Below are 26192 nucleotides of genomic sequence, written 5' to 3' on the forward strand. Positions count from 1 at the left end.
ACCCCTCAACCATCAGGAAGGAGGTACAGGAGCCTCAGGACCCACACCACCAGGTTCAGGAACAATTATTACCCCTCAACCATCAGGGAGGAGGTACAGGAGCCTCAGGACCCACACCACCAGGTTCAGGAACAATTATTACCCCTCAACCATCAGGAAGGAGGTACAGGAGCCTCAGGACCCACACCACCAGGTTCAGGAACAATTATTACCCCTCAACCATCAGGAAGGAGGTACAGGAGCCTCAGGACCCACACCACCAGGTTCAGGAACAATTATTACCCCTCAACCATCAGGAAGGAGGTACAGGAGCCTCAGGACCCACACCACCAGGTTCAGGAACAGTTATTACCCCTCAACCATCAGGAAGAAGGTACAGGAGCCTCAGGACCCACACCACCAGGTTCAGGAACAATTATTACCCCTCAACCATCAGGAAGGAGGTACAGGAGCCTCAGGACCCACACCACCAGGTTCAGGAACAATTATTACCCCTCAACCATCAGGAAGGAGGTACAGGAGCCTCAGGACCCACACCACCAGGTTCAGGAACAATTATTACCCCTCAACCATCAGGAAGGAGGTACAGGAGCCTCAGGACCCACACCACCAGGTTCAGGAACAATTATTACCCCTCAACCATCAGGCTCTTGAACCAAAGGGGATAACTTCACTCACCCCATCAGTGAAGTGTTCCCAATGGACTCACTTTCTCATCACATTCTACAGGGGTTGTATTGAGAGCATCCTGAGCAGCTGCATCACTGCCTGGTTCGGAAATTGCACCATCGCGGATCGCAAGATCCTGCAGCGGATAGTGAGGTCAGCTGAGAAGATCATCAGGGTCTCTCTTCCCGCTATTACAGACATCTACACTACACGCTGCATCCGCAAAGGAAACAGCATTATGAAGGACCCCACGCACCCCTCATACAATCTCTTCTCCCTCCTGCCATCTGGGAAAAGGCACCGAAGCATTTGGGCTTTCACAACCAGATTATGTAACAGTTTCTTCCCCCAAACTATCAGACTCCTCAAAATCCAGAGCCTGGACTGACACCAATTTACTGCCTGCTACCGGGCCTATTGTCTTGTTTATTATTTATTGTAATGCCTGCACTGTTCTGTGCACTTCATGCAGTCCTGGGTAGGTCTGTAGTTTAGCGTAGTTTTTTTTCTGTGTTGTTTTCACATAGTTCAGTGTAGCACTATGGTCCTGAAAATGTTGTCTCGTTTTTACTGTGTACTGTACCAGCAGTTATGGTCGAAATGACAATAAAAAGTGACTTGACTTTCAATAACTCTTGGAAATCTGAAAATTGCTGGAAATTCAAGCAACACAGACAAAATGCTGGTGGAACACAGCAGGCCAGGCAGCATCTATAAGGAGAATAACACGTACAAACAAGCTGGATGAACTCAGCAGGTCGGGCAGCATCCGTTCAAAGGAGCAGTCAACGTTTCGGGCCGAGACCCTTCGACAGGACAGTGCTTCTCCCTGTAGGCGCTGCCTGGCCTGCTGCGTTCCACCAGCATTTTGTGTGTTGTTGTTTCAGCGACTCTTCATCTTTCTGCACGATAGTTACTGCTTATTCATACATTATTTCTTTCTGTACTTGCACAGTTTGAGGTTTTTTTGCACCCGGTTGAACGCCGCGTGGTGTTTCATTGGTTCCGTATGGTTAGGGTCCTGCAGATTCACAAGAAGCTGAACTCTGTCTGAGTTGTGTGTGTTTCTACAGCAGCTTTGAGCTTTGATGGTGTTGGACAACATCCGAGGGTCGGGACCCGGGGGTGGTTTGAAGTGAAGAGGTTCCCTCCGGGCTGGAGGGCGGCGAGGTCAGCCGGATCTCTGAGATGTGGGAGGGGAAGGGGAGGGACTGCAGAGCACACGAGGAGCGGCTCTCCCCTCCCGAGGCCGGCCGAGGTGAAGCGGAGCGGCAGCCCTCATGCCCGGGACGGGAGCCGGAGCCGGAGCCGGAGACGCGGCCATGTCGGGCCGGCTGCTCACCCCGTCTCCCAACTGGTACTGCAGCCGCTGCAGCGACACCAGCCTCGGCGGCGTCCTGGGCTTCGGAGCCAAGAACGGAGTCTTCCTGCTGGGGGTTGCCCGGGACCGGCCTCTCGTCCTCGGTAACACTCGCCCCCACCCCCGGGGGAGAGGGAGGGATGAGCAGGGGGAAGTATGATAGAGGGGTGAGGTGAGAGGGTCAGTCGCTCAACTCACCCCCCACGCGTCCCAACAGCGCCCTTCTTCAGCCTTTAAGATGCCCCTTTAACTCTTCAGCGAGCGAGGTTTCCCTTGGAGATGTGAGAGACACAAGCTCCCAATACCTAAACTGGAAGCAGAGAGTTCTACAGCGTGGCCCACTTTGGCCATGTTGAACCTGTCTGCTGGCCAGATTCCTCCCCCAGCTCCTATCTTCTCCAATCTTACCCCCTCGCCCCACCCCTGCCCTCACCTATCACCTGCCAGCTCCTCTTGCCCCTACTCTTGTGCCTTTTGCCCTTTCCCTTCCAGGCCTGATGAAAGATCGTCCTTTTAGAGTCAAGGAGGCACAAAACAGGCCCATCTCATCTCTGCTGTTCAAGATTCCCACCTAAGGGGGAAAATAGAGGGGGGGCATATACATTTACATTTTAATGTTTACAGTATTATTTGGCAGTTTGCCTTTTGTAGATTGGTTGAATGCCAGTCTTTCAAGATTTTCAAATATTCTATTGTTTCTTTAAGTGTATGCCTGCATGAAAATGAATCCCAATTAGTATAGGTATGAACTGATTCAGCAACCTGTGCACTCAATTTCAAGGATTCTACAAATCATGTTTCAGTATTATATCTAGTTTTTGTATTCTTTTGTTTTTTAGGCATCGGCTGTTTATCGGTCTTTGTAGTTTTTCATTGATTTTATTGTGTTTTTCTGTTCTGTGAATTTCAGGGTTTTATACGGTGACATATACAAACTCTGATAACAAATTTACTTTGATAATAAATATTTTTATGTTAATTTGCCTGAGTTTGGTCATACCACTCTAAGCCCTTCCTGTCCTGATGTAAGAAATGTGACTGTTGGATTGCAGGGGAGCTGACGGGCCACACGGAGAGGGTGACGGGATTTGTGTTTTGCCCACATCCGGGCCTGTCCGGTATCTGTGCCAGTGCGTCCGACGATGGCACCATCAAAGTCTGGGACACGGAGACTAAAGCCGTGCTGAAGGAGCACGCAGCTCACCAGGTTAGTGTGCAGGTCCCCACCAGGAAAAAGAAATTACAGATTACATTTTAATTTTGATTAAAAAATTAAATTTAAAAGTTTGAAGATTCCCTTTATTCATCACACGTCCATCAAAACAGGATCTGGTGCAGCCTGCAGCTGTCACCAACGTAGCTTGTTCCCAACTCACTAAGCTGAACTGTCCGTCCTCGGACTGTGGGAGGAAACCGGAGCACCCGGAGGAAACCCATGCGTTCATGAAGACGTACAAACTCATTAGAGGTGGCGCTGGAATTGAACTCTGAACTCTGCACTGAGCTGTATCAGTGTTGTGTTAACCACTGCGCTAGGTTGGTACCCAATGTGGATGTTGGGGTGGAATGCGAGCCCGGGTGGTGAATTGGCAGGAGATCCTGCAGCCGCTCACACGTGTCTAATTGGCTCCTGGCTCTCTCTCTCTCTCTCTCTCTCTCCCCCTCCCGTCACAGGCGACCATCACTGCCCTGCACTGGTCCCCGCTCAGGAAGGATATGGTGGTGTCAGGTGATGAGAAGGGACTGGTCATCTGCTGGAGGCACTTCAAGGATGATACACAGAGCTACTTCCCGGAGCCCCGACACGTCTTCTGCCTTTCCTGTTCACCACACTACGAGGAGCACGTGGCTGTGGGGTAGGCACCTGCACCCTTACTGTTACCCGGGAGCCTGCTGCCCTCCGCCTTGGGATGCGTATAACTCTAAGAAGTCAAGGAGAAACTTCTTGAGCCAGAGGGTGGTGAATCACCAGTCGCATCTGTGGAGAGCAAGTCACCGGGTATATTTACAGTGGTGATTCACCACCCTCTGGCTCAAGAACTATATAGGTTCTTGATTAGTCAGGGCGTCAAAGGTCACAGGGAAAAGGCAGGAGAATGGGGTTCAGAGGGTTAAAAATCAGCCGTGATGGAATGTTGGATTTGATGGGCTGAATGGCCAAATTCTTCTCCTATGTCTTATTTCTTAAGTTTTAAAGCAATGTCTGCTTTAAGTATACTCAATGGCCTGGCCTCTACAGCCATCTGTGGCAACGAATTCCATAGATTCAGCACCATCTGGCTAAAGAAATTCCTCCTCATCTCTGTTCTAAATTGACATCCCTCTGTTCTGAAGCTATGCCCTCTGCTCCTAGATTCCACCACTGTGGGAAATACCCTCTCCATATCTACTCTATCGAGGCCTTTCAATATTTGATAGGTTTCAATGAGCTTTTCCCTCATTCTTCTTAACTCCCGTGAGTACAGGCCCAGAGCCATCAAATGCTCTTCGTACGTTAACCCTCTCCAATACCAGCACATTCTTTCTTAGATCCCAAATTTGCTCACAATGGCATTGGGAGAGATAATAAATCAGCTATGATGGAATGGTGGAGCAGACTTGATGGACTGAATCACCAATTTCTACTCCTTTGCCTTCTGGTTTTATGATCTAATCTCATTAACATCATACAACTTTGGGACCCCTAAGGTGTTCTAATGCACTATTTATGTGGGATCAAGTTTAGGTGATCTAAGTGGGTGGTAGGATTGCTTTGAAAACCAGCAGAAGTTCAATAGAATTAAGACGCGCATCCTGCTCGTGGACTGTTGGTCCCACTCCCATCAGGGAGGAGGCGATGGAGCATCCACACCAGGACCACCAGACTCAAAACCAGTTACTTTCCCCAAGCAGCGAGGCTGATTGACACCTCCACCCACTAACCCACCCCTCCACACCCCCAACCACCACTACCTTCATTGTTTCATGTCAATCACCTTACAGTGGTGCTGGAAAGTTTGTGAACCCTGTAAAATTTTCTCTATTTCTGCATAAATATCACCTAAAATGTGATCAGATCTTCATGCAAGTCCTAAAACTAGATAAAGAGAGCCAAATTAATTAGATAGCACAAAAACATTATACTTGTTATTGATTGTGAAAATAATCAAATATTACATGAATTTGTTAGAAAAAGTTTGTGAACCTCTGCATTCAATAACTGGTGTGACCCCTTTGTACAGCAATAACTATAATCAAACGTTTCCGGTAACTGTTGATCAGTCCTGCACATTGGCTTGGTGAAATTTTAGACCATTCTTCCTTACAAAACTGTCTCAGTTCATCAATACTTCTGGGATACCTTGCATGAACAGCCCTCTTCAGGTCATGCCACTGCATCTCAATTGCATTAAGGTCTGGAGTTTGACTTGGTCATATCAAAACATGAATTTTCTAGTTTTTAATCCATTCTGTTGATTAACTTTTGTGTTTTGGATCATTGCATCATCCAACTTCTATGAAGCTTCAGGTGACGGACTGCTACCCTGACATTCTCCTGTAAAATGTCTTGACACAATTTTGAATTCATTGTTCCCTCAATGATTGAAAACTGTCCAGGCCCCAAGGCAGCAAAACAGCCACAAACCATGATGCTCCTTCCACCCTGCTCACGGTTATCAGGTGTGTAGTGCCCATTCTCTTCCAAACATAGTGGTGTGCATTTCTGCCAAAAAGTTCAACTTTTGTCTCACCTGTCCACAGAATGTTGGCCCAGGAGCATTGTGGAATATCAAGGTGGTCTTTGCAAACTTGAGATGTTCAGCAATGTTTTGTTTTGGAGAGCAGTGGTTTCCTCCATGGTTGTCCTTATATGAACACCATTCTTGTTTAGTGCTTGTAGTGGACACATGAACAGAGACTTTAGCAAGTTCTTGAGATTTCCTCAAGTCTCTTGCTGTTACCCCTCGGGTTGTTTTTTATCTCTTCAGCATTGCATATTGTGCTTTTGGTGTGATCTTTGCAGGTTCTCCACTCCCAGGGAGAGTAGCAACAGTACTGAGTTTCCTCCATTTGTAGACAATTTCTCCTACTGTGAACCGATGAACACTCAGGTCTTTTAGAAATGCTTTTGTAGCCTTTTCCAGCTTCATGCATCTCTACAGTTCTTCTAAGATCCTCTGAAAGTTGTTTTGATTGAGGCATAGTGCACATAAGAAAAGCATAGGCCCTCAGTAATCTGACTTTGTGTGTCTTTTTATAGGGCAGGGCATCTCTACAATGACACCTCCAATCTCATCTCATTGATTGGAACATCTGACTCCACTTTTTTGAATCTAGATTGTTTAAACGCTGTAATAATTAGAAGTAATTATCTGTGTGTTTTTAGTTTGGGTAGATTGTGTTTATTATTGTGACTAGATAAAGATCAGACCACATTTTATGAGTAATTAAGACCATAAGACAAAGGAGCAGAAGTCTTCCATTTGGCCCATTGAGTCTGCTCAGCCATTTCATCATGAGCTGATCCAATCTCCTCTTTAGTCCCATTCCCCCGCCTTCCCACCATAACCTTTGATGCCTTGACTACTCGGATACCTATCAATCTCTGCCTTAAATACACCCAATGTCTTGGCCTCCACTGCCGCCCATGGCAACAAATTTGATTAATGCAAAAATCAGGTAATTGCAAAGGGTTCACAAACTTTTTCTGGCAGCTTTATGTATAGACACTCCTTTGCCCAACATCCCTTAATGGGTATGCAATCAGCCTATGTGTATAAACTATCTTACATATTTATATTTATTGTTTTTTATTATTATCGTGTTCTTTATCTCTTTTTTTGTGCTGCATCGGAACTGGAGTAACAATAATTTTGTTCTCCCGTATAGTGATGTACTGGAAGTGACATTAAAAGTTAAGCTATCTTAATCTGTCCTGATGAAGGGTCTCGGCCTGAAATGTTGACTATTTATTCCCTGCTCACTGACCTGTGGAGGTTTTTTGAGACCATTTTCCGACAATGCTGGCAGTTTAACTGTTCCTTCACCTCCCTCTGTCCAGGTACAAAGATGGAATGGTTGTCATCATCGACCTTCAGAGGAAGGGAATGGTGGTGCACAGACTCCGCGGTCACGATGGGGAGATCCAGTCCTTGGCCTGGTGTCCACAGCTGTGGGAGGAGGGACAGCTTCCCTGTGCTGACTCTATGGCAGGTAGGGCGAGTGTGCCTCGTCCTTGGGTGGGGGGGGGGGGGTCTGCGGGTGCAAGTTTAAGTCCCTTGCATTGTGTGGGTGCATGATATCCTCTCCCTCCAGCTTGAGTTTCCAATCAGCTGTGGGAACCATCATGCAAAGTGACGACAAGTGTATTGAAACGATTGGCACTGTGCTATCCTTGTCCTGGGAATGTGTAGAGGGAGTTTCACTCTGTATCTAACCAGTACTGTCCCTGCCCTGGGAATGTCTGATGGAACAGTCAGGAGAGAATTTCACTCTGCATCTAACCTGTGCTGACCTTGTCCTGGGAGTGTGTGATGGGACGGTGTGGAGGGAGCTTCACTCTGTGTCTAACCCATGCTGTCCCTGCCCTGGGAGTGTGTGATGGGACTGTGTGGAGGGAATTTCACTCTGTGTCTAACCCATGCTGTCCCTGCTCTGGGAGTGTGTGATGGGACAGTCAGAAAGGAATTTCACTGTATCTAACCTGTGCTTTCCTTGTCCTGAGAATGATTGATGGGACAGTGTGAAGGCAGCTTCACTCTGTGTCTAACCCGTGCTGTCCCTGTCTTTTTTTAAATACAAAATTTCCTTTAATTCGGTGCTATACAGTACATACAAAACAGTGATAACACAATTACTCCATTACAAATAGACAACACACATTAAACCAAAATATTCCCATCTCTCTGAATGATGACAATTACACCCCGCAGAGCCCAACGGCCCCGGAACGCCTCTAAGGTCACTGTGGACTGTGCGTGTTCCTTCTCAATAGTTACCCGAGCACGAACATACCCCCTAAACATTTCTAGACAGTCTGCCTGGGCAGATCCTTCTGCCACCCGTTTCCAAGACCCACGGATGGCTGTTTTTGCCAGCCCCAGGAGCAAGTTGACAAGGGCAGCTGTCCCTGTATTGGGAGTGTGTGACGGGACAGTGAAGAGGGAGTTTCACTCTGTGTTTAATTTTGTGCTGTCCCTGTATTGGGAGTGTGTGACGGGACAGTGAAGAGGGAGTTTCACTCTGTGTTTAATTTGTGCTGTCCCTGTATTGGGAGTGTGTGACGGGGCAGTGTAGAGGGAGTTTCACTCTGTGTTTAATTTGTGCTGTCCCTGTATTGGGAGTGTGTGATGGGACAGTGTAGAGTGAGTTTCAATCTGTGTTTAATATGTGCTGTCCCTGTATTGGGAGTGTGTGACGGGACAGTGTAGAGGGAGTTTCACTCTGTGTTCAATATGTGCTGTCCCTGTATTGGGAGTGTGTGACGGGACAGTGAAGAGGGAGTTTCACTGTCTAGCAGTATGTCTAAATTTACAATTGAACAGGATAGTGACTTTCTCATGTCAGTGTTATTTTCTGTATTACCCCACATCTCAGGTTTTGTTAAACCAGCCTTGTGCCTACTCTGGGAGTGTGTCCTTTCACAGGGACAACACAAGTGTTTTTTAAACATCTGGAGTGTTTCTTTTCCTGTCAGAAACTGATGAACAGAATGGGAACCATGTAAAAGAGGAGACGGTACGGTTCTGTGCGCTGGCGTCTGGGAGCAGGGACCAGACAGTTCGGATTTGGAACTGCTCTAAGGGGAAAGGTAAATTTAACTTCACTCACTCCCTCTCATTCCCTCACACTTCTCCGAAATAGACCTCTGTCTCGTCCTCCTCCTCTCCTTTCTTCCATGGTTCACAGTCCTCTTCAATCAGATTCCTCCTTCTTCATCCCTTTACCTCTTCCACCTCTCCCCTCCCAGCTTCTTGATTCATCCCCACTGCCCCACCCACCTTCACCCTCACCTGGCAGGTTGTACTCTTCCCCCCCCCCCCCCCCCCCCACCACGTTCCTTCCTTTCCTGCCCTGATGAAGGGTCTGGGCTCAAAATGTCAGCGGTTTATTTCTCTCCATAGATGCTACCTGACCTGCTGAGTTCTTCCAGCATTTTGTCTGTGTTCTGTGGATTTCCAGCATCTGCACGTTGGCTTTTGGCTAGTCTGTGCTTTCCCTGCCCTGGGATGGTGTGGGGAGAGCTTCATTCGATGGATTTACTGGAGGGTGGTGAATCTGTGGAACCCTCCCCCTTTCTGGTTTGTTTAGTGCCTGAGACACGGTGAAGCTCTCCGTGCTTGATTCGGATCTGGAACGATCTGTCTTACAGGTTTGGTGACCCTGAAGTTGCCTCAGCTGAAGAGGCGAGGAGCGGCCGACATAGGGACTAAGGAGCGGATATGGCTCACGTTGCACTGGCCCCAGGGCCGCCCCACCCAGCTGCTGTCCAGCAGCTTTGGGTAAGTAGTTCCTCTGGCCAGTCTGCTCCTTGAACCGTCATCCTTGCTTCCGATTACCTCTTCAATGCACTCGAGAGTGACGGAAATATTTTAAAAAATCATTCTTCCTCCTCTTCTGATTCAGCAGCAGGAGGTCTTGGTGAACAAATTCAAAGCAAGTTTATTATCAATGTGTATCAGAATTCACAACCCTGAGATTCATTTTCTTGCAGACATGCACAGTAAGTGTAACGAAACACAATAGAATCAATGAAAAGCCGTACCCAGCAAGCTGGACAAACAACCAACGTGCAAAAGATAAATTGTGCAAATAGAAAAAGAGAAAGAAAAATCAAAAATAATAAATAAGCAATAAATATTGAGAGCGTGAGATGAAGAGTCCTTGAAAGTGAGCCTATGGATTGTGAGAGCAGTTCAGAGTTGGGGTGAGTGATATTGAGTAAGAAGTCAGTGCAGTTTCTGCATTGAGTTTCTGCTCACTTGTTTTTTTTGTTGTTGCTGCTGCGGGCGATTTTAATCGGGGCAGTTTGCAGATAAAGAACGGTACCATGCTGGTTTGAACTCAATGTGCCGGGACTCTTTGGGTTTTGTGTTTTATATTTTGTGTTTTTCACTCGTTTTTTTGCCATTTGTGCAGTTTTTTGGGCTCATTGGGGAGGGATTGATATTTTCGCTGAACGGTGTTGCATGGTTTCCTTTGATTCGTGGCTGTCTGGGAAGACATCTCGGATGTATACTGCATACGTACTTTGATCATGAGTGTACTTTGACGCTCAAAGAAATTAGTTTAATATTTATTTACTCAGTAAAGAATAGAATACAGAAAGAAAGGGAATTAATTTAAAAGTAGAAAAAGAAAGAAAATAGATTCATCAACTAGTCACTAAGCCACTCGACATAATATACTGCTGGAGGGAACCAGCTGGTTGCATCACCGTCTGGTATGGAGGGGTCACTGCGCAGCATCAGAAAAAGCTGCGGGGAGTTGTAAACTCTCCATCGTGGGCACAACCCTCCCCACCATTGAAATACTATCACAGAAAAGTAGCATCCACCATCAGGGACCCCCTCCACCCAGGACGTGCTCTCTTCTCGCTGCTGCCGTCAGAAAGGAGGTGCAGGAACCTCAGGATTCACACTATCAGGCAGAAACCTCAACCTTGTGAACCAAAGTGGATAACTCACCCCATCATTGCAATGTTCCCACAACCTATGGAATCTTCATCTTATGTTCTTGATATTTATTGTTTGATTATTTATTATTATTATTTCTTTCTTTCTTTTTGTATTTACCCAGTTTGTTGTTCAACACTGGTTCTATGCCCTGTTGGTCTGGTCTTTCATTGATTCTATTGTGTTTATTGGATTTACTGAGCATGCCCGCAGGAAAACAAATCCCGGGTTGTATTTAGTGACATATGTGTGCTTTGACAATAAACTTACTATGAACTTTGATCTTCAGAAGGTGGTGGCTCAAGAAGGCACCATCCATTACTAAGGACTTTGCGGTCTCAGTACTAAGACACATGCACTCAATGTTTTGGGAACATCTTCCCTTCTGCCGTTAGATTTCTGAATGGACATTGACAAAATGAACACCGCCTCATTTTGTCTTTTTGTTTTGTACCAATTTATTTATTTTATTAACTTTTTTTATGAGTTTTTACAATGCAACAAAACAAAAAAGAGGTTTATACAGTGCAAAACAAACATATCAAAAGCACAGTTTATAACAATTAAGAAAAGCACCCATATTAGAATGCTATAAAGTTAGCTACTACCCCACCCTCCCACTACCCAACTCCAAGCCAGCCTTAGGGATATTTAAAAAAGTTAATCAGAACTATATCACCACAGAGCTGTGTTTATAAAATGAAGGTATATTGCCTACTACCTAATCTATAATATGTTTGCACCAAAAAACCCCATAAATCTTAACTGTAAGAAGCTGGAAGTAAGGGATTTAAATGCAAAGTAAAAAAAGGGAGGGATGCACCCTTAATCTAACTGTGAATTATGAAAATATTCAAGAAAAGGTCACCAGACCTTTTGGAACTTTTCTGTCTGAATTAGGTCTAAGCAGGACATTATATCTCTGAGCCATTGAGCATGAGTGGTGGGGCAGCATCTCTCCACCTAAGAAGGACTGCACGTCTGGCAAAAAGAGGTGAAGTACAATGTACGACGCTTAGTCGGAGTTAAATGCGTGTCAGCTTCTCCCGAAGTACCGAAAAGAGCAATCACAGGGTTAGGTTCCAAATAGCAATTAAGTATATGAGATAAAGTTTAAAAAAACATCTCTCTGAATTTCTCCAAGCTAGGACAAGCCCAATACATATGAATAAGAGAGGCCTCAGCCCCTTCAATTTATTTTTATTGTAGCCTATACTGATTTGTCCTGCTTGCACTATTGCTGCTACAAAACAGCAAATTTCACAACTAAAACACGAGATTCTGCAGGCGCTGGCAATCCTGAGCAACACACACAAGACACAGCAGGTCAGGCAGCATCTACGGAGGGGAATAAGCAGTCCTAATGAAGGATCTCAGTCAGAAACATTGACTGTTTGTCCTCTCAGTTGATGCTGCCTGACTTGCTAAATTTCAAAACAATAAATCGGACTCTGATCCCTCACTGTTGGTAACTGTGGCTTCAGAAGCCCAGAGCCCAAGCTTGGGAGTTCTTTCTTGTCCTCCCAACCTCTCTGGTGCTCTCTCCTCAAAACCTGCCACGTTACAGCAGCCGCTATTCACCTCCCATCCCCCTTCTGCCATCGATCGTTTCTGTGAATGTGGACAGCTGTTTGAAGGGGGTCTTTCCTTCCCCTGCAGGGGGGAGTTGCTGCTCTGGGACTTGGCGAAGTCGGCCAAGCCGAAATGGACACTGTTGGGCCGATCTGAGGGCCAGAACCACAACAGGATCGTCTTCAACCTGAGCTCCATCCGCCAAGACGCCGGGCCTGAGCTGCTGCTCTCCACCTCCATGGACCGAGATGTGAGTGCTTCCCGACATTATGTGGCCGATTGGTGGCATAGTGGCATCAGCGCCGGACTTCGGAGTGAAAGCTCCCGAGTTCGAATCCAGCCGGTTCCTAAAACCTGGAGAGGGATGGGCTCCGCCAGGTTTCAGATGCGCTGTATGATGAGCAATCACCAAAAAGATCGGTGCAAAAAGCTTGTCATGACGGTGCCCCAACGACTCCACCAGGAGTTAAGGGTGCACACACACGCACGTGTGCGTGTGCACAATCTGACCCCGTGGAATGGGGGATACGGATCGCGTGTGGCTCTACAAGCCACACCAATAAGCAACCTCCCCCCTATTTAATCACGGGACAATTTACAATGACCAGTTTACCTGCTAACTGGTACGTCTTTGGAGGAAACCGGAGCACCCGGAGGAAACCCACGCATTCCATGGGATCTCCTTACAGTTGATGTCCGAATTGGACTCTGGACTCCGGAATGCATCAAGCTGTAATAGCATCGTGTAATAGCATCGTGCTAGCTGGTTTCCTCCCACAGACTAGGGACGTAGGGGGTAGGGTAGTTGTTGATTGTAAATGATCCCGTGATTGGGCGAGGGTTAATTGGGGTTGTGGGGATGCTGGGGTGGAGTGGCAGGAAGGGTCAGAGGGTCTACTCCATGCTGTATCACTAAATAAATTTTAGTTTAATCTGGTATCATGTTCAACACGGTTATGGTGGGCTGAATGGCCTGTTTCCCTGTCACTCTGTAAATTATCTCACCTCGTTTACTTGAACCCAAATCATTCCAAACCAGTCGCAAACAGGCATTAGCACCTCAGGCGGATACACACCGGAACAGGCCCTTCGGCCCATCAATGTGGTGCAGACCATCAAGTGCCCGTTTCTCTTGGGACCGACGGAGGATGAGAGGTGATTTAATAGAGATGATGAGGCACAGATTTGGTGGACAGCCAGAGACGTTTTTCCCCAGGGTGGAATACCAGGGGCCATGATTCTAGGGTGATTTGAGGAAAGTGTAGGTGGGGAATGTCCAAGGTAGGATTTTTACACAGAGTGTTTGATGTGTGCAACATCCTGTCAGGGGTGGTGGTAGAGGCAGATACATTAGGGGCATTTAGGAGATTCTTGGATCAGCACATGGGTGACGGAAAAATGGAAGGCTTTTTAGGAGGGAAGGGTTAGATTGATTTTTGGGGTAGGTTATAAGACTAGCATGACAGTGAGGACTGAAGGGCTTGTTCTGTGCTGTAGTATTCTGTGTTAATGTGGGAGAGATTAATAATAAAAAAATGTTTAAAAACATGATTGATATTCAGTGCGGACTCTAATATTTCTATTGACGTGGCTAGTTAATTCAGATCGTCAGCTGCCTCACTGACATTTCATCTCCTAACTTCAGGAGATTCAGCTATTAAAGATGGTTTAATGTCACTTCCAGTACACAAGTATGAAGGGGAACAAGTTACTCCAGACCCAATGTAGTACGAACAACACAATAAGATAAAGAACACAATAAATATAAATAGGTTATACAAATAAATAAAATAGATGATATAAATATAAATACACAAGATAGGTTATATGCATTGATTGCACCTCCATAAAGTGACACTAGGCACAGGAGTGTCTATATAAGGTGACTCTGAGGGGAAATGATAAAGTAGTGGTGGTTGGGGCTGTGGAAGGGTAGGTTAGTGGGTGGAGCTGTTGGTCAGCCTTACACTGGAATTTACAAGGATGAGAGGGGATCTGATTGAAGCATATAAGATTATTAAGGGATTGGACACGCTAGAGGCAGGAAGCATGTTCCCGATGTTGGGGGAGTCCAGAACCAGAGGCCACAGTTTAAGAATAAGGGGTAGGCCATTTAGAACGGAGTTCAGGAAAAAAATTTTCACCCAGAGAGTGGTGGATCTGTGGAATGCTCTGCCTCAGAAGGCAGCGGAGGCCAATTCTCTGGATGCTTTCAAGAAAGAGTTAGATAGAGCTCTTAAAGATAGCGGAGTCAAGGGGTATGGCGAGAGGGCAGGAACTGGGTACTGATTGTGGATGATCAGCCATGATCACAGTGAATGGCGGTGCTGACTTGAAGGGCCGAATGGCCTACTGCTGCACCTGTTGTCTATTGCTTGGGGAAAGTAACTGTTTTAGGTGGTCCTGGCTTGGATGTCACATAGCCTGCTCCCTGAGGGAAGTGGGGCAAACGGTCCATGAGCAGGGTGTTACTGGCTCTTTATCGGCACCTTTCTGTTTGTGTGGCCTTGATGGCAGGTAGGGTATTGCCGGTGCTCACTGACATGAGTAACGTGCTGACTGGCTCTGCTGGGTACTGACCAGTGGGGTCGCGGGCGAAGGATCCCACCCCCTCCTGCGGCCTGTCCACCCTCTCAAGACCCGTAGTGACCGCTGCTCGTGCTGCCCACAGGTAAAGTGCTGGGACCTGTCCACTCTGGACTGCTGCTGGACGCTGCCGACGCTTGGCGGTTTTGTGTACGGCCTGGCCTTCTCGCTGGTGAACGTGGGCTCGCTGGCCGTGGGCGTGGGCGACGGGATGATCCGAGTGTGGGACACCATCTCGCTCCAGGGCCCCTACGACATCAAGACCCTCTGGCAAGGCATCAAGTCGAAGGTCACGTCGGTGAGTGGCCGTCAGTTCGCTGGTGTGGGGAAAATGGAGGCTAATCTATCCGTCAGCCCGGTTCAGGGTCATAGAAACATAGAAAACCTCCAGCACAATACAGGCCCTTCAGCCGACAAAGTTGTGCTGAACATGTCCCTACCTCAGAAATTACTAGGCTTACCCATAGCCCTCTATCTTTCTAAACTCCATGTACCTATCTAAAAGTCTCTTAAAAGACCCCATCATATCTGCCTCCACCACCGTTGTCGGCAACCCATTCCATGCACTCACCACTCTCTGAGAAGAAAACTTAGCCCTGACATCTCCTCTGTACCTATTCCCCAGCAACTTAAACCTGTGTCTTCTTGTGGCAACCATTTCAGCCCTGGGAAAAAGCCTCTGACTATCCACACGATCAATGGCTCTCATCATCTTGTGCACCTCTATCAGGTCACCCCTCATCCTCCATCACTCCAAGGAGTAAAGGCTGAGTTCACTCAACCTATTCTCATAAGGCCTGCGCCCTGGCCCATCAGATGTGCACGGGTGCAGTGCGTGTCATTCGCCATAGTGATCCAAGCCATTCGGCCTATCAAGTCTATGCCACCCACAGCATCCTCCCTGCTTGCCGATTCCCCTCCCCCGCCAACCGGCCTCTCCCTCTACCTATCAAATGTCTCTTACAGAACTGTGCAAAAATCTTAGGTACATACATGTAACTCGGGTGCCTGACACTTTTGCACTAGGAGCAGAGAGCGTGCTTGTAAATCTGGTGGGAGCAAAGGATGTTGAGAGTGGCGGGGGTGGGGTCCTGAGGGACAGGTGGCAGAGAAGGAATGTCAGGGGCGGAGGATGCGTGGGTGCAGACACACCCAGCCCTGAGACACCAGGCAAGGTTATTTGATTCCAAACAATTACAGAATGTGTCCCTGGTGCTTCCTGCTCCCTTCCCTTGCCCTTCTACTTTTCCTAACCATGATTCCCCACTCCCTGCCCCTTTCCCATTCTCAGTCCACAATAGAGACCCAGATCAGAATCAGTTTATCATCCCTCACATATGTTATGATTTTTTTGTTGCCGCAACAAAATACAAGAATTTTAAAAGTTAGCAAGGGTAGCACAACGAAAGTTACCAATATTTAAAAAAAGATCTCAGTAGTTCCGTACTCGTAGCTGACCAGTCTGAACTGGCAGCTCAATCTCGCTCTGCCGCAGAGAGTGATTCGTCTCAGTTATTAGACAACAGGACATATCATTAATTACCAACAAAGTTAACTTAAGGCAGCACATGCATTAGAATATGAAGCACCCCGCGATGTAGCTACAAGCATATTACAAAATAAGTAGAAGTATCTCCCTTAAGTACAGTATACTAACAACATATACACATTGACACATCCCCATTGCTGAAGAAATGGAGTACTCCACTGTGTATGATGGGAACGTGTGTGTGTGTGTGTGTGTGTGTGTGTGTGTGTGTGTGTGTGTGTGTGTGTGTGTGTGTGTGTGTGTGTTTATGTATGGGTGTGTGTGTGCATGTATGGGTGTGTGTGTGTATATGTATGGGTGTGTGTGTGTGTGTGTTTGTGTATGTATGTATGGCTGTGTGTGTGTGGTGTGTTTGTGTGTGTGTATGTACGTGTGTGTGTGTGTGTTTGTGTGAAACTCCATCGCACAGATACAGAGAAAGTGCAGTGTAAGTAAACAATAGAGTTCAAATCATGAGTGATATTATGGGGTCAAGAGTTTATTGTACAACATGTCCATTCCAGGGTCTGATAACAGTGGGGTAGAAGCTATCCTTGGGCCTGGTGGGACGTGCTTTCACTGATAACAGTGGGGTAGAAGCTGTCCTTGGGCCTGGTGGGATGTGCTTTCACTGATAACAGTGGGGTAGAAACTGTCCTTGGGCCTGGTGGGACGTGCTTTCACTGATAACAGTGGGTAGAAGCTGTCCTTGGGCCTGATGGGACGTGCTTTCACTGATAACAGTGGGGTAGAAGCTGTCCTTGGGCCTGGTGGGATGTGCTTTCACTGATAACAGTGGGGTAGAAGCTGTCCTTGGGCCTGATGGGACGTGCTTTCACTGATAACAGTGGGGTAGAAGCTGTCCTTGGGCCTGATGGGACGTGCTTTCACTGATAACAGTGGGGTAGAAGCTGTCCTTGGGCCTGATGGGACGTGCTTTCACTGATAACAGTGGGGTAGAAGCTGTCCTTGGGCCTGATGGGACGTGCTTTCACTGATAACAGTGGGGTAGAAGCTGTCCTTGGGCCTGATGGGACGTGCTTTCACTGATAACAGTGGGGTAGAAGCTGTCCTTGGGCCTGGTGGGATGTGCTTTCACTGATAACAGTGGGGTAGAAGCTGTCCTTGGGCCTGGTGGGATGTGCTTTCACTGATAACAGTGGGGTAGAAGCTGTCCTTGGGCCTGATGGGACGTGCTTTCACTGATAACGGTGGGGTAGAAGCTGTCCTTGGGCCTGGTGGGATGTGCTTTCAGGCTGTTGTATCTTCTGCCTGATGGGGGGGGGGGGGGAGAGAGAATGTCTGGGGAGGGTGGGGTCTTTGATTCTGCCGGCTGCTTTACTGAACCAGTGAGAAGTGCAGACAGAGTCTGTGGAGGGGAGGCTGTTTGCTGTGATGTGCTGGGCAGTGTTCCCCACTTTGTGCAGTTCCTTGCCATCTTGCAGGAGATGGTCTCCTTGTTATGGCTAAGGTGCCTCTGATATCTATTGGGAATTTTGCTGGTGATGTGCGTTACATATGCACAAAGCACAGATGGTTTTGGAGTCCCATTAAACGTTTTTACTGAGTCATACTGGTAATGGTATGTGCTGGGAGAACATGCCGCCAAGATTAAAAAGAAAATCCTGTGCGAAAAGAGTGAGCCGTGCACGTAGGAGGCCCAGTCGATCCGCCGCCCAGCCGATCAGCTGCTTGTGCACTCGCTGCATTCTCACAATCGATCCGATACGCTTCAGCGTGTTTCCTTTGTTTCAGCTGTGTTGGCACCCGACGAAGGAGAACCTGCTGGCATTCGGGACGGAGGATGGCAAAGTGGGCATCTACGAAATCTACTCAAACAAGTGAGCTTCATTTGTCAGCACCTTTCTCCAGAGCTCTCCCTGCCCCCTGCAAGTATTGTTCAGTCCTCCCTCTGCTTGGTAAGGGGGGCTTGAACTCTCTCACCTTTGGGGCACTCCTCTGCGAAGAAAAGAAATTTCAGGATGTACATTGTATACATTTCCCTGACATTAAACGTAACTATTGAAACCTCTGTATCACATCCGGAGTTCCCGTATCACTTGGGAGAATAGGAGGCGATGCCCACACCGACACTCCAGTTGGTTCCTGTGACGTGAGTGATCCTTATCTGTCCGTGACCAAGATTGTTCTTGGCAAAGTCTTCCACAGAAGCGGTTTGCCATTGCCGCCTTCTGGACAGTGTCTTTACAAGGCGGGTGACCCCAGCCATTATCAATACTGTCAGAGACTGCCTGCCTGGAATCAGTGGTCACATAACCGGGACTTGTGATATGTATGAGCAGAGTGAGAATAGGTATTGGAATTAAGATGGCTGGACACCAGGAAATCCTATGTACGGGGAATGAAGTGAATGTGCTCACAGTGGTCCCCCAGTTTACTTTGCGTCACCAATGTAGAGGAGACCACATCGGGAGCACTGAGTACAGTAGAGGTGCTGTTGTAGGGCAGATGGTAACGCGACATTCTTACGATTCAGAGCAGTCCTAGCGTCCTCTGTAAGGGGTTTGTACATTCTCCCTGTGACCACATGGGTTTCCTCCCACAGTCCAAGGAGTACCGGACAGTGGGTTAATTGATCATTGTAAATTGCCCTGTGATTAGGCGAGGGTTAAATCGGTGGGTTGCTGGGGGTTGGGGGGGAGGTGAGGCTTGCTGGGCCGAAAGGGCCTGTTCCTCACTGTCGCTCTAAATAAATGGCCACATTAGATTTTCAGGTGAAGTGTTGGCTCACCTGAAAGGACTGTCCTAGTTCAATATTCTCTTAAGGTTAACTTGCAGGTTGAGTCACCCCAACCCACCTTCACTGAACACCCAATCCTCCTCTCCCCTCTCACTCCTCCTCTTCACCCTCTACACTCCTCTGACCCCAGCTCCAACCCCTGCTGCACCTTCACCATCCCCCACTGACTGACCTTACCCGCTCTGAAAATATCGCATGTTAATTCCTCTCCATAGGTGCTGCCTGACCTGCTGAGTTCCTCCAGCAATTTGTGTGTTTTGCTCTGGATTTCCAGCATCTGCAGAATCCCTTGTGTTTATGATTTCCTCTCCTTTCATTCCAGGTCTCCTCAGATTTCCAGCTCCTACCACAGGAAAACTGTGTATGCTCTGGCGTGGGGACCCCCTGTGCCTCCCGTAACTACAGGTGGGTCTCTCCAACCCCCTTGAGTTTTCACATACCCTCTTTCTTGGCTACACATCCCATCCCAGTTTCTAAACATTCAGCGCATTCAGTTCTGTAACCACAAGACTGAAAGACATAGGTGCGGAATTAGGCCATTCTGTCTTCTGTCTGTAACACTTAACATCCTTACCGATCAATCTCTGGCTTAAGTATACCTAATGACGGCTTTCACAGCTGTCTGTGGCAATGAATTCCACAGATTCACCACCGTCTAGCTGAAGAAATTCCTTCTAATCCCTGTTCTAAAGGGATATCCTCCAATTTGGTCTTAATTCCCCCAATATAAGAAACACCCTCTCCACATGGACAACAACCAGGTATTTCAACATTCGATAGGTTTCTATGAGATCCCCCCCTCATCCTACTGTAGGCCCAGAGGCATCAAACGTTTCTCATACGTTTTGATTCATGACTCTCGTAAAGCTCTGGGCTCTTTCCGGTGCCTGTCCATCTTTCCCGAGATGTGAGACCCAAAATTGTTGACGCAATTCCAGCATCGTCCAGGTCATCCTCTCTTCTCGCTGTTGCCATCAGGAAGAAGGTACAGGAGTCTCAGGTCCCTCACCTCCAGGTCCAGGAACAATTATATCCCTCAACCTTCAGGCTTCTGAACCAACATGGATAACTTCACTCACCTCAACACCGAACTGATTCCACAACCTACAGAGTCACTTTCAAGTGCTCTTGTTCTCAATTCAAATCATTATTATTATTTTTTGCATTTGCACGGTTTCTCTTCCTTTGCACGTTGGTTGGTTGTCAGTCTTTGTGTGTAGTCTTTCATTAATTCTATTGTATTGCCTATCTAGAAGGCAAAAAAATGAATCTCAGGGTAGTATTTGGTGATAAGTACATACTTTGATAATAAGTTTACTTTGAACATTCTAACACTTTATAGAACCTCTGCATTGCATTCTTGCTTTTATATTCTGGTGCTCTTGAAATGATGCCAACACTTCATTGAGCGTAATGACGCCAATGTGCTGCAGAAAGTTGTAAACTCAGTCAGCTCCTTCACAGGCACTAGCCTCCCCACATTAGGGACATCCTCAAAAGGCAATATCTCGAAAAAGCTTCTTTCATCATCAAGGACCCCTATCACCCAGAACACACTCTCTTCTCATTACTATCGTCAGGGAGGAGGCACAGGAGCCTGAAGACACACACTCAACGATTCAGAAACAGCTTCTACTCCTCCGCCATCAGATTTCTGAATGGACATTGAACCCATGAACTCTACCTGTATTGTTTCCTCTCTTTTTCCTCTATTCACTTAATTGATATATATATCTCCCTCTCCCCCTCTCTGCCACAGAACAAGTTTCACAACATACTAAACCCGCTTCTGGTTTACATCAAAGCTACATAGATGTAAGTTGTTATTGTGGGTTAACCCTTGCATTGCTGGCAACGCTGACTTGTGAACCCTGGTCTTTCTCCCGTCAGCTGGGGCTGGGGACGGTCCAGCCGTGACCCTGTACAGCTGTGCGGGCGAGGGGATTATCCTCCAGCACAACCCCTGGAGACTGACAGCAGACGCTCAGGATATCAACCAGATCATCCGGGAAACAAATGGGATCAAGGTGGGTCACCGATGCTGAAATCTGGAGCGCTAAGCAGTCCGAAGGAGGACGAGATTAATTTCCACTGTATTTGTCAGACCTGCACTCGGTGTGCGCCCACTCTAATGAGCCAGTCGCAAGGCAGCAACTCGATGCTTGAGAGCAGGCAGACGTGGTCGAGAGATTCAGTTGTTGTTCAGATCAGAATGGGGAAAATATGTAATTTAGGTGACTTTGACCGCAGAATGATTGTCGGTGCCAGTATCTCAGGAACTCCTGATCTGGGATTTTCATGCCCAACGGTCTCTAGAGTTTATAGAGAATGGTGCGAGAAACAAAATAACATTGAGTGAGCAGCAGTCCTGTGAGGGAAAACGCCTCGTAAATGAGAGATCGGAGGAGACTGGCCAGACGGGTTCAAGCTGACAGGAAGGTGACGGTGATCACGCGTTACAATGGTGCTGTGCAGAAGAGCGTCTCTGAACACGCACCACGTTGAACCTTGAGATGGATGAGCTACAGTAGCAAAAGACCGCGAGCATTCACTCGGTGGCCACTTCATTATTTACCTCCTCTAACTAATAAAACGGCCATTGAGAGCATGTCAAAACACACAGCGAAATGTATCTCTTGTATCAACGACCAATGCGGTCTGAGGATGTTCTGGGGGCAGCCTGCACGTGTCACTGTGTTTCTGGCGTTACTGTAGCATGTCCACTGCTCACTTCCACTGATCCATACGATTTGTCCCCGAGGGGGTTCACAAGAATTATCCCGGGAGGGGAAGAGTTAACCTATGAGGAGTGTTCAATGGCTCGAGGCCAGTTTTCGCTAGAGCTTAGGATACTGAAAGGCCTAGATAGAGTGCACGTGGAGAGGATGTTTTCAGTAGTGGGAGGGTCTAGGACCGGAGAGCACGGTTTCAGAATACAAGGATGTCCCTTTAGAACAGAGATGAGCAATTTCTTTAGCCAGAGGATGGTGATTCTCTGGAATTATTGAAGCAGATGGCTGTGGAGGCCAAGTCATTGGGTATATTTAAAGCGGAGGTTCTTTATTAGTCAGGATGTCAAAGGTTTGGGCTGAAGGCAGGAGAACGGGGTTGAGAGGGAAAATAAATCAGTCATGATAGAAAAGCAGAGCGGACTCAATGGGCTGAATGGCCTAATTCTGCTCCTATGTCTTATGGTCTTTGGAATGTGGGAGGCACCTCACGGGGTCATGAGGAGAACCTACAAGTTTCATTATGGATGGCGGTGGAATTGAACCTCGATCGCTGGCGCTGTGAGGCGTTACACTTTCCGCTAGCCTGCCCCTGACTCGGCAGGTCGAGTGGCATCTATGGAGGGAAATTGGACAGCTGATGTTTTGGGTCAGGGTGGGAGGTGGTGCGGGAGGCAAGTATGTTAGAAGTGCTTAAGATCATAAGACTGGACAGATTTAGGCCATTCATCATTACAGACTGCTTCACCATTACATCATGGCTGATTTACTATCCCTCTTAACCCTAGCCTCCTGCTTTCTCCCTGTAACCTTTGACACCCTGACTAAACAAGAACCTACCAACCTCTGCTTTAAATACACCCGGTGACCTGGCCTCCACAGTAATCTGTGGCAATGAATTCCAGAGATTCACTACCTTCTGGTTAAAGAAATTCCTTCAAAGCTCAGTTTTAAATGGCTATCTGTCTTCTGAGGCTATGTCCTCTTGTATTAGACTCCCCACTACAGGAAGCATCCTCTCCACATCCACTCTATCCAGGCCTTTCAATATTTGATAGGTTGCGGAGAAATCCCCCCCCCCCCCCCCCCCCATTCTTCAAAACTCCAGCGAGTACAGTTTAGGTAGCCCTATGAATGGAGGGATATGGACGTTGTGTAGGCAGAAGGGACCAGTGGGTAGTTAGTTAGTAAATAACACCATTATGGGCAGAAGGGCTAGTAACTGTGTTGTACCATTCTGTGTTCTGGGTGGTCTGTACGGGGAGCGAGTGAGGGGGATAAACTTTCTGGGTCGTGGAGGGTTTATAAAATCACAATTCTTTGTGGGTGTCAAGCTGTCCCTGAGTGTGGTTGGAGTTGTCTGGGCAAGTGCTGCGGTTGATGAGAAGTGAATTAGCTGGAAATAATTCTCCCAAAATTCCCCTCGATCCTGCAGCACAAACTGCCAGGCCGCAGTGAACTGAGCTGGAAGCCGGATGGGACGGTCCTGGCGATCGGCAATGATGACGGGTAAGAGGAACACCTCGCTGTTTCAGGTTCGGTTAGTGTCACCTTCACCAGGGTGCAACGGCTGCAGCTCACGGAATAAACTGTTCACCCGGTAAAACAAAGGGAGTACGCGTCCGTAATTCCCTGAAAGTGGTGTCACAGGAAGATAGGGTCATAAAGAAATCTTTTGGCCCATTGACCTTCATAAATCAAAGTATTGAGTGCAAGAGATGGGATGTTGAAGTTGTACAGGATGTTGGTGAGGCCTAATTTGGAGTTTTATGTCCAGTTCTGGTCACCCACCTTCAGGGAAGATGTAAGTAAGGTTGAAAAAGTGCAGAGAAAATTTACAGGGATGTTGCCGGGTCTTGAGAACCTGAGATATAGGGAAGGGTTCTAGGACTGTATTCACTAGAATGTAGAATACTGAGAGGAGATTCAATAGAGGTATACAAAATTACGAGGGGTGTCGATAGGGTAAATGCAATCAAGCTTTTTCCTCTGAGGCTGGGTGAGATGAGTACTAGTGGTCATGGGTTAAGGGTGAGAGGTGAAATGTTTAAGGGGAACCTGAGGGGTAACATTTTCACTCGGAGGGTGGTGAGAGTGTGGAACGAGATGCCAGTGGAAGTGGTGGATGCAGGTCCAATTTCAACATTTAAGAGAACTTTGGGTAGTAACGTGGATAGGAGGGGTATGGAGGGCACTGGTCTGGGTGCAGGTTGATGGGACTAGACGGAATAATGGTTCAGCGCGAATGAGATAGGCCAAAGGTCATGGAGGGGGCACGTTAGTCAGTGGGGAGCAGTTGGGCCGATGGGCCTGTGCCATGTTTTACGAGGGGTGATTCCGCCCTGTGACCTCTGTTGGGATCAGTTTCATATTTCTGGCTTTGTTACCCAGCTGGGTCTCCCTGCTTTGTCCTTGTTACAGCTCCATTGAGATCTTCCAGGCTCCACTCCTGAGGTTATTGTGCACCGTCCAGACACATCACAAGCTCATCAATGCCATCCGCTGGCACCACACCCACAGCACAGACCCTGAGCTCGGCTTCCTGCTGGCCTCTGGATCCAACAACGCTGTGGTCTATGTCCACAACCTCAGGACTGTGTTGGGTAAGTGTCTGCAGGCCTTTGGCTTCCATTCCCACCCCCCCCCACCACCCAACTGCTGGATTGTAATGATTTTAATTCAGAAGTCAGGGAAGAGGCACAAAACTTGTTTCCTGATCATTTTATTAGAACAAAGAGAAATTGAAATGAACAGTAATGGACGTGTACTAAGTGAAGAGAGGGAGGAAATACTGAGGGGCTAAGATGGCGCTGACCTCTTGTAGCTTATTTACGCAAGGAAAATTCCAGTCAAATCTGTAGATAAGAGTCAACCAATGAGTTGCCCCTTATTCAAATAATAAATTGCCAATGATCACACAATATTACCTCTGGGTCAGGGTTTCTCATCCAGGGTTCCATGACAGATTGAGATTTTTAAAAAAGCATCATTGTTTGAACTTCACGCAACACGCGATGCTAGCGCCCCCAGTGGTGGGCAGTGACCGAGCAGCCCGGTTTACAATCACAGCCCAGTACAGCAGTACACAGTAGGACAGTTTATTTGGTTGAGCCCTTTCTCCGTTTTTAACACAAGGTAGCAGAGGCCATTGATGATCGGTGAGTGTTGTATTGCAGAGAGGGGAGGATGGTAGGCTGATAATCAGTGAGTGTTGTATTGTACGGAGGGGAGGATGGAGGCTGATACTCGGTGAATGTTGTATGGAGGGGAGGATGGTAGGCTGATAATCGGTGAGTGTTGTATTGTACGGAGGGGAGGATGGTAGGCTGATAATCAGTGAGTGTTGTATTGTATGGAGGGGAGGATGGAGGCTGATACTCGGTGAGTGTTGTATGGAGGGGAGGATGGTAGGCTGATAATCGGTGAGTGTTGTATTGTACGGAGGGGAGGATGGTAGGCTGATACTCAGTGAGTTTTGTCTTGTATGGAGGGGAGAATGGTAGGCTGATAATCGGTGAGTGTTGTATTGTACGGAGGGGAGGATGGTAGGCTGATAATCGGTGATTGTTGTACGGAGGGGAGGATGGAGGCTGATACTCGGTGAGTGTTGTATGGAGGGGAGGATGGTAGGCTGATAATCGGTGAGTGTTGTATTGTACGGAGGGGAGGATGATAGGCTGATAATCGGTGAGTGTTGTGTTGTACGGAGGGGAGGATGGTAGGCTGATAATCGGTGAGTGTTGTGTTGTATTGTACGGAGGGGAGGATGGTAGGCTGATAATCGGTGAGTGTTGTGTTGTATTGTACGGAGGGGAGGATGGTAGGCTGATAATCAGTGAGTGTTGTGTTGCATGGAGGGGAGGATGGTAGGCTGATAATCGGTGAGTGTTGTATTGCATGGAGGGGAGGATGGTAGGCTGATAATCGGTGAGTGTTGTGTTGTATTGTACGGAGGGGAGGATGGTAGGCTGATGATCAGTGAGTGTTGTACGGAGGGGAGGGTGGTAGGCTGATAATCGGTGAGTGTTGTATTGTACGGAGGGGAGGATGGTAGGCTGATAATCAGTGAGTATTGTGTTGCATGGAGGGGAGGATGGTAGGCTGATAATCGGTGAGTGTTGTACGGAGGGGAGGATGGTAGGCTGATAATCGGTGAGTGTTGTATTGTACGGAGGGGAGGATGGTAGGCTGATAATCGGTGAGTGTTGTACGGAGGGGAGGATGGTAGGCTGATAATCAGTGAGTGTTGTGTTGCATGGAGGGGAGGATGGTAGGCTGATAATCGGTGAGTGTTGTATTGTACGGAGGGGAGGATGGTAGGCTGATAATCAGT

The 26192-nt window shown here is 47.6% G+C and overlaps 1 protein-coding gene across 1 annotated transcript in view; it reads left to right on the forward strand.

Moving 5' to 3' along the window:
* The first annotated feature begins 1742 nt into the window (after positions 1-1742).
* Positions 1743-26192, forward strand: part of gemin5 (gem (nuclear organelle) associated protein 5) — an 84875-nt gene continuing 60425 nt past the window's right edge. The window contains exons 1-13 of the mRNA XM_059990660.1: positions 1743-2133; positions 3082-3236; positions 3704-3885; positions 7071-7222; positions 8706-8819; positions 9381-9510; positions 12343-12505; positions 14927-15139; positions 18125-18210; positions 19453-19535; positions 21021-21157; positions 23295-23368; positions 24281-24462. Of these exons, the coding sequence (XP_059846643.1) occupies positions 1950-2133; positions 3082-3236; positions 3704-3885; positions 7071-7222; positions 8706-8819; positions 9381-9510; positions 12343-12505; positions 14927-15139; positions 18125-18210; positions 19453-19535; positions 21021-21157; positions 23295-23368; positions 24281-24462 (1855 nt within the window). The 5' untranslated portion in view covers positions 1743-1949. The remainder of the gene's footprint in view (positions 2134-3081; positions 3237-3703; positions 3886-7070; positions 7223-8705; positions 8820-9380; positions 9511-12342; positions 12506-14926; positions 15140-18124; positions 18211-19452; positions 19536-21020; positions 21158-23294; positions 23369-24280; positions 24463-26192) is intronic.

This window comes from Hypanus sabinus, chromosome 15 (assembly GCF_030144855.1).
Source record: "Hypanus sabinus isolate sHypSab1 chromosome 15, sHypSab1.hap1, whole genome shotgun sequence".
Classification (NCBI taxonomy): Eukaryota; Metazoa; Chordata; class Chondrichthyes; order Myliobatiformes; family Dasyatidae; genus Hypanus; species Hypanus sabinus.